This window comes from Ornithorhynchus anatinus, chromosome 12, assembly GCF_004115215.2.
Source record: "Ornithorhynchus anatinus isolate Pmale09 chromosome 12, mOrnAna1.pri.v4, whole genome shotgun sequence".
NCBI classification, from domain to species: Eukaryota; Metazoa; Chordata; class Mammalia; order Monotremata; family Ornithorhynchidae; genus Ornithorhynchus; species Ornithorhynchus anatinus.
The window spans coordinates 43,609,428-43,618,128 of record NC_041739.1 but is presented as its reverse complement, the minus strand read 5'-3'; the positions used below and the strand labels follow the sequence as shown (position 1 = coordinate 43,618,128).

Here is an 8,701-nt window from a genome sequence, read left to right as displayed (position 1 = left end):
GGATGGGAGTGACATGCCCTGAACATTTCTGTAAAAAGATAATCTGGGCAGCAGAGTGAAATATGGCCTGAAAGTGGGGACAGGTAGAAGATTGGGAGGTCAGAAAGGAGGCTGTTATGATAATCTGGTCAGGATAGAATGAGAACTTTTTTTCCCCACTTCAGCCTTTCTGTACAACTGTTTTCCTATTTTGGCTAAAGGTTTCTCACTCTTTCTTACTTCCTCTTTGCCTTCTTCTTTCCCCACCTTTATCTCTGTTTTCTTCTTTTTTCTCAGCCCCAACCCTGTCTTTTCTATTTCACTCCACTGTGTTATGGGTCTTCACATAGAAATAAACCAATCACTTATAAAATTCTTAGAACACTTCGTCATCTCCATAAGTATTGGCATAACTCCTTCTGTTTCCACCAGTTTTCAAATACTGAGCTTTAGGTTCTCATTCATCTGTAAAGTCATTTTTTCCTGAAAGCTTGAAGATGCCCAAGCTGGTTGTTTTATCTTCTCTCCTTGTAGTCATTGTAAATATATTTATACCCTCTATAGATCTTACCCCTTTCTATTTTAATCTGACATCATTTCAGTGTCATTATCCACTGTAACAATACACTTTCACTCAATTAATGCTATTTGATTGAACACTTACTGTGTGTAGAGTACTGTATTAAGTGCTTGAAAATTATAATACAGCAATAGAGATAAAATCCCTGCACAAAACAGGCTCTCATCCTGGGGGAGGGGTGGGGTAGGGTGGAGTCAGGCATCAATACAAATAACCAGGCATCAATATAAATGAATATAATTATAGATATATACATATGTGCTGTGGGGGGAAGCACAACGGGAGTGAGTTATGGTGATGCAGAAGGGAGGAGGAGCTTACAAAAACCGGGTTTAGTCTGGGAAGTCCTCTTGGTGGAGGTGTGCCTTCAGTAGCACTTTGAAGGGGGGAAGAGTGACTGTCCAGAAGATTTGAGGTGAGAGGCAGGTCCAGGCCAGAGGTATGTGGGCCAGGGGTTGGCAGCAAGACAAGCGATATTGAAGCAAGTGAGAAGATTAGCACCAGAAGAGCAGAGAGTGCAGATTGGATGTAGAAGGAGAGAAGGGAAGTGAGGTAGGAAGGGGACAAGGTGATGGAGACCTTTAAAGCCAATATTGAGGAATTTTTGTTTGATATAGAAGTGGATAGGCAACCCCTGGAGATTTTTGATGGGGGTGGGGGTGTGACATGCCCTGAGTTTTTCTGTAGAAAGATAATCTGGGCAGCAGAATGAAGTATATTCTGAAGTGGGGAGAGGCAGGATGTTGAGAGGTCAGAAAGGAGGCTGATGCAGTAATCCAGTCGGTATAGGATGAGAGATTGTACTAACATGGTAGCAGTTTGGATGGAGAGGAAAGGGTGGATCTTGGCAATGTCATGAAGGTGAAACCGGCAGGCTTGGTTGACAGATTGGATAAGTGGGGTGAATGAGAGAGAGGACTCATGGATGACACCAAGATTGCAGGCTTGGGAGACTGAAAGGGTGGTTGTGCTGTCCACAGTGACGGGAAAGTTTGGGAGAGGGCAGGGTTTGGGAGGGAAGATAAGGAGACTACCACTCCTGTGGACCTTCAAAGTATTGTTAAAGTCAAATTCCCTCCAAAAGGCCTTGCCCGATTAAGTTCTCTTTTCCCAGGCTCCCTCTCCCTTCTGTGTCATATATGCACCTGCATCTGTGACCTTTTAGCATTTGATATTCACACTACCCTCAACTCCAAGAGCATCTATACACACTTCTTTGTTATATATTATTATTTCTTTATGTTTATCTCTCTTTCCCCATTTCTAATGTCAGCTTATTGTGGGCAGGGAACATGTCGTGCTAAGTCTGTTGTATTGCACTCTCCTGAGTCCTTAGAACAATGCTCTGCACATAATAAGAGCTCAATAAATTCCATTGATTGATTGATTAATGGATGGATAAGGAAAAAATGAAATAGGAGTGCCCTTACCTGTACTCTGATTCAAATTTTTTCTTGTGGGTCACAGGTGCACATTTCAGAAGATGGAGTGATGTTTGTTTTTCCCTTCTCTATCCACACTGCCTACTATGCAGGCTTTGTGGGCACTTGCATGTTACATACTTTGGCATGTCCATTCCAACGAGTCTATTGCTACATAATATTCATATTACACACTGTGCATGTCTGACTGGTACAGTAATAATAATAATAATAATGTTGGTATTTGCTAAGCGCTTACTATGTGCAGAGCAACGTTCTAAGCACTGGGGTAGACACAGGGTAATCAGGTTATCCCAGGCGAGGCTCATCCCCATTTTACTGATGAGGGAACTGAGGCACAGAGAAGTGAAGTGACTTGCCCACAGTCACACAGCTAACAAGTGGCAGAGCCAGGATTCGAACCCATGACTTCTGACTCGCAAGCCCGGGTTCTTTACACTGAGCCACGCTGCTTCCCAAGGGCACAGTACAAGGGTACAGAAAGGGCACAGGTTCATCTAATTGGTGGTCAGCTTCACCTACATCCAAGCTAGGTGCCAAGTCGATTTTTAATTGGTGCCAGTAAGCCTCTTTCAGTCCTTTCTGGAGGTCTCAGTATTATTTTGGACACAATCCTGCCATTTTTCTGGGAAGCTAGTTCCACTAGAAATCTGAACCTCCTTGAACATGGACACCTCAACCTTTTACTTTATGAGCAATTACGTTCTTCTTTCAATTTTTCTCTCAAAGAAATAATACCTTTTTTTGACCAAGAAAACTGGAATCTATTATCTCTTAAATTTAAGCTTTTACCTCGTCTATGGGTGTTGTATGCTTTCAAGTCAATTTTGTGTACATTTTCACCATTTGCCCTAACTTACTCTGTTAAATTGCACAATTATTTAATTAACCCTCTAATCCCATTTTAATCCCTTTAGCATCAATCTTTTGGGCAATTTGCTCTTAGGTTGATATTACCCTGTGTTACTAACAGTAGCCGTAGCTGGAGTATTCTTTTCAGTTCTTGAAATAAATACAAGATCTGCATATGTATAAAATTTTAACCTCACTTTAAAGAAGTTCTAAATGTATTGACAAAACTGATTAGCACCTATGTCATAAGAGGGCATAGCAAGCAGCATAGCCAACTGGATAAAGCGTGAGCCTGGGAACCAGAGGATTTGATTTCTAATCCTGGCTCTGCTACTCGCGTGCTGTGTGACCTTGGCCCAGTCACTTAACTTCTCTGTGCCTCAGTTTCCTCAACTGCAAAATGGGGATTCAGTTTCTGTTCTCCCTCCAATTTATACTGTGACCCCATGTGGAAAAGGGACTGTGTCAAAACTGATTAATTTATATCTTCCCCAGAGCTTAGAACAGTGCTCGACACATAGTAAGCACTCTAAAAATACTATAAAAAAAGAAGTTTTTTCAGTTCCCTTCAGGATTATCTGTATTCTCCAGTCTGGTCTGTTTTCATTAAATCTTATGTCTTTTTACCACAGGGAGGCAGTGTGATCTGGAGGAAAGATCATAGTTTGGGAGTCAGAGTTCCTAGGTTCTAATCCTAATTCTGCCATTTATCTGCCAGGTCACCTTGGGCAAGACACTTGACTTGTCTTGTCCTCAGTTTCCTCATTATTAAAATGGAGGTTCAATAACTATTCTCCCTCCTTCACAGATCGTGAACCCATTGAAGAATAGGGATGTGTCAGACCTGATTCCTATACCTACTCTGGTACATAGTACAGTGCTTGACATATAGTAAGTATTTTTAAAATACCATTATGATTGTTATCAAAGGAGAGGCAGCATGCTCTAGTGAAAAGTCCAAGAAGTTTGGAGCCAGGAGATCTAGCTTCTAGTACAAGCTCTGTCTCTGGCCTGCTATGTGACCTTGGGCAAGTTGTTTGCCTTCCCTAAATTTCAATTTCTTCAACTGTTAAATAGGGATGATGATAATATCTGTTTCTACCTACCTTCCAGGGATAGTGTGAGGATAAAATGAGATCGTTGATCTAAAAATATTTTGGAAAAAATAAAATTGCTATACAAAAACAAGATATCTTCATAACACTGATGGAAATCCACAGTTGTTTTCTTCCTTGTGCATTTTACTGTGTTTGATTGTGATGCTATCATATTTAATTGATATTACCAACTGCTATTTTTGGTTCTTGATATTCTATTTCATAAGGAAGCATTTCAAATTCTCACTCTATCAACTGGGGTCTTGATTGATCTAATTCAATCTATTTCTGATAACATTTGGCCACCTAGCCTATTATGGTTCTTTTGCATCAACTAAAATTAAGTTCAAAGACTTGATATATTAATAGTTTCTTTAATTCAATCAATCAATGTATTGAGCATTTACTGTGTGAAGAGCACAGTACTATGCACTTGGGAGAGTATAATGTAACAAAGTTGATTGATAAATTCCTTGCGTGCATAAAGCTTATGATCTAGAGAGGAAGACAGACATTAATATATTAATGAATAAATTGTGGATTTGTACTGTAAACCCCTTCTAGATTGTAAGATTGTTGTGGGCAGGGAATGTGTCTGTTAATAATGTTACATTGTATTCTCCCAAATGATTAGTACAGTGTCCTACACACAGTAAGTGCTCAATGAATATGATTGATTGATTTACATAGTTGCTGTGGGACTGAGGAAGGGGTGAATAAAGAGTGCAAATCCAAGAACAAGGGCAACACAGCAGTAGGAGAAGAGGAAATGAGGGTTGAGTCAGGGAAGGCCTCTTGAAGAAGGTGTGGAGAGTGATTGCCTGTCAGAGGTAAAGTGGGAGGGTATTAATTCCAATTCATTTGTGTCTAGTAGTTATCATCATGTGCCCATAATTCTTGTTTCAGATATTGTTATGTTTCTAATGAGAGAATTTCTGAATATTTCAAAATGTCACTTTCAATTTGATTTTTAAAGGGTTGTTATGCTGCTAAGTAGGTTGGAAAAGTTGTGTAAAGGATCTGAAGAATCACTTTCCTGACAAGTCACAGAATCATTTAAAATGGCTTATGTAAAAAACAATCACCTAAAAATCATAATAAATGCCAAACAATTTTCTATCAGTGGCATTATGCTGAATCCATCTGGGTCCACAGGATCCTTGGATAAAATGTTTGCTATTGTTTTCTTTGACATGTGTATTATTGTATAAAGATGCACAACTTGATATTCTTAGGGTTCCCTTCTAACGCCCTAACTTTCCCTCTAATAGCTCATTTTGGATGTCTTATCCTCTCATTAATTTACTCAAATGTCTCAGTCCATTGCTACTCTAGTTTGTACAAAAACAGTATGTCCTAGTGGAAAGAGCACAGGCCAGATAGTCAGAAGACCTGGGTTCGAATTCCTGATCCACTATTTGCCTGCTATGAGATCTTGGACAAATCACGTAACTACCTCATGCTTGTTTCCTCAGCTGTAAAATGGAGATTCAATACCTCTTCTCCCTCCTACTTAAACTGTAAGACCCTTGTGGGATGGGGGCAATTTCACATCAAATTGCCTGGTATCTACCCCAGCGATTGGCCAAATTAAGAGCTTAACAAATGCCACAATTAGTATTACTATCTGTTTGGAGAAAATGAGTCCCTTTTGTTTTGGATTATCGCCTTCCCTTCTATACCATGATCCATTGCTCACACTATTTCCCCAGGTTGAAACCCCCTTCCCCACATATCGAACAGACCACAGCTCTCTCCTGTGTTATAAAGTCTCCTTCAATATCACCTCCTCCAGTAAATCTTGGAAAATGAATCTCATGCCTCTAAAGGATTTTTCCAAGTTTTTCTAAGTTCCTTCTCTACATTGACAGCTCCTTGTGCAGAGAGCAGGATTGTCAACTCTACTGTATTATAGGTCAACTCTTTTTATTATACTCTTCATGGGCTTAGTTGCATGTTTTGCACATAATAGGTTTTCAATTAATATCATTATTTGATTTGTTACACTCAGTGGACACTCAATAAATATTATTACCAAATATGATTATCACTACCACCACCACTACAACCACATTCAAACATCATTAGGGATCACTTTTCTATTTGTGTACTATTAGGTGAACTATTAGGAATATGCTTCCTAAAATAGAGATCAGAAATTCTCCAGCATCATGGGATTTTATAATGGCAAACTCTGACTTTTGATTTATGGCCCATTTTCTTCCTGATAATTCCCAGTATTTCCTTGGACTCTTTAGCTTCCACAGCCAATGAAGATACAACAATCTCAGTAACAAGTTGTGATGTGAGAACTCGGAGCCAACCATACCTTAGTTGTAGCTCAGATTATTTTTCCATAGATACATTACTTAGCATTTGTCCATACTGAAGATCATTTATTGTTTACTCCATTCTTGGGACCACTGAGAATATGTGGACATGAAAATGACATTGACCAAGTGTAAAAGTTTAGTGTCACCTACAAACTTGGTGATTGCCTTGCACACTGCCTCTCCCAGAACATTCAGAACATTCATGGATATTTTAAACAATACCTCCTATGGTCTCTTTGGCTTCCAGATAGTTTAAGATCAAATGCATGTTTTATTTTTGTTTGGAAAGGTTGAATTCATTCACCTTTCTGCCCCTCCCCATGTGGACATCATCCATGTCTGGAAGTTGTTATCATGCAACATTAGTTGGGGGTGGACTAAAATATAGAATTTGGCCATCATGCTGAAAGGCACATTTCAGATCATCTTCCTTGAGTGTTTCCAATTCTATCTAGCACAGGTGTGCCATTTTGGGTTTCTCTTTAAGGTATTCTGAATTCTGCAATTCTGAAGAAATCAAGAAAATGCTTTCGGGTGACCTGATTTTGACAATTCTGTTCATCGCTCAGACTGGGGTTGGGCTTCTGGGGAATTCAATTCTGCTCATGCTGTATATCACCATCTTCATTTCCCATCACCAACAGAAGAAGATCACAGACCTGATCCTCACTCACTTGACTGTGGCTGACACAGTGACCCTTCTCACCCAGACTACTCCAGGGATGGTTATTGCCTTCAGGTGGGAGAATTCTCTGGATGATTTTGGGTGTCAGGTCAATTCCTATATCAGGAGAGTGGTCAGGGGCCTTTGTATCTGTACCACCTATCTCCTGAGCAGTTTCCAGGCTGTTACCATCAGCCCCAGCAACTTTGGCTGGGTCCATCTGAAACACCAGGTCCCCAGGTTGATCTTGCCTGCCTTTATCATATTCTGGATCTTCAATCTATTAGTGGAAATGAATGTACTAAAACCAATTGTAGACAACAAAAATGTCATCATTTCAATCAGTGGTGACAGTAGGAAGAGTTGTACTAGCATATTTTATTTAAATAAGATAAATAATTCTTCATATCTCACTGCTAAAACTTTCCATGATGCCTTCTTTGTGCTCCTCATGACCTGGGCCAGTGGCTATATGGTACTTGTGCTACACCACCATCGTAGGCAAGTCCAGCACATTCATACCAGCAGCCAAACCCACAAAGCTTCCCCAGATACCAGAACCACCCAGACCATCCTGCTCCTGGTCACTTGCTTCGTTTCTTTTTATTGCATCAGTAGCAGCATTAGTCTGTTTTTGAATTTTATTAAGATGGATGACATAATGTTGGTATTTGTTAAGCGCTTACTATGTGCCGAGCACTGTTCTAAGTGCAGGGGTAGACACAGGGGAATCAGGTTGTCCCACGTGGGGCTCACAGTCTTAATCCCCATTTTACAGATGAGGGAACTGAGGCACCGAGAAGTTAAGTGACTTGCCCAAAGTCACACAGCTGACAAGTGGCCGATCCGGGATTCGAACCCATGACCTCTGACTCCAAAGCCCGCGCTCTTTCCACTGAGCCACGCTGACATGACGCTCTATGATTCCTTATCATTTCTCGGTTCATGTTATGCTTTCCTTTGCCCCTGGGTGCTGATCAGCAGTGATCCCCGTATATCCAGACTCAAATCAATGTTTAAGGAGCTGGGATACCATTCTCCTTCTATGTACCAAAGGAAAGAAATACAAGTCAGCTCTTGCTTTTGTTCATGGCCTAAAGAATGTAGGTAAAGGCTTAAGTCAGTGGGAGAAGGAGGATCTGAGAACAGGTTGTCCAAGTGCCTTTGCCACTCCCTACCTAGAATGGCTTAGTGGATAAAGCATGGGCCTAAGACTCAAAAGGACCTGGGTTCTAATCCTGGCTCTGCCATTTTTCTGTTGTATGACCTAGGGCAAGTGACTTCACTTCTCTGACCCTCTGTTACCCCTTATGTCAATTGGGAATTAAGACTGTGAGCCACATGAGGCCAGGGACTGTGTTCAACCCAATTTGCTTGTATTGATCCCATCATTTAGTACAGAACCTGGCACTCAGTAAGCCCTTAACAAATTATATTATTATTATTATTATAAAAGAGCATTGGGAATCACCAGTGAAAGATCTCATACTCACCGTATTTGTGGATTTTCTTCCCAAATATCTGTTCCATCTGCATGAGCTCAACTTACTTTCCCTCACTGGACAATAGAAAACAATGTTCTCCAAAATATCCCAGTGTTGTTACTAACTATGCTAGGGCCTCACAGCAGAGATGCACATCTTAGTTAAGAAAGGAACACTTGACTTTTCTTGCCTCCCCACTAGTTTCATTCATTCTTTTCTGTCCATTTCCTCCTCCATCCAGTTTTCTTTGAGGCAATATGAAATCATCAT

The 8,701-nt window shown here is 40.5% G+C and overlaps 1 protein-coding gene across 1 annotated transcript; it reads left to right on the top strand.

Moving 5' to 3' along the window:
- The first annotated feature begins 6,807 nt into the window (after positions 1-6,807).
- ORNANAV1R3113 (vomeronasal 1 receptor ornAnaV1R3113) lies at positions 6,808-7,758 on the top strand. The gene has a single exon (NM_001253505.1). It carries the CDS (start codon positions 6,808-6,810, stop codon positions 7,756-7,758), a length of 951 nt encoding a protein of 316 aa, NP_001240434.1.
- The last annotated feature ends 943 nt before the right edge of the window (positions 7,759-8,701 follow it).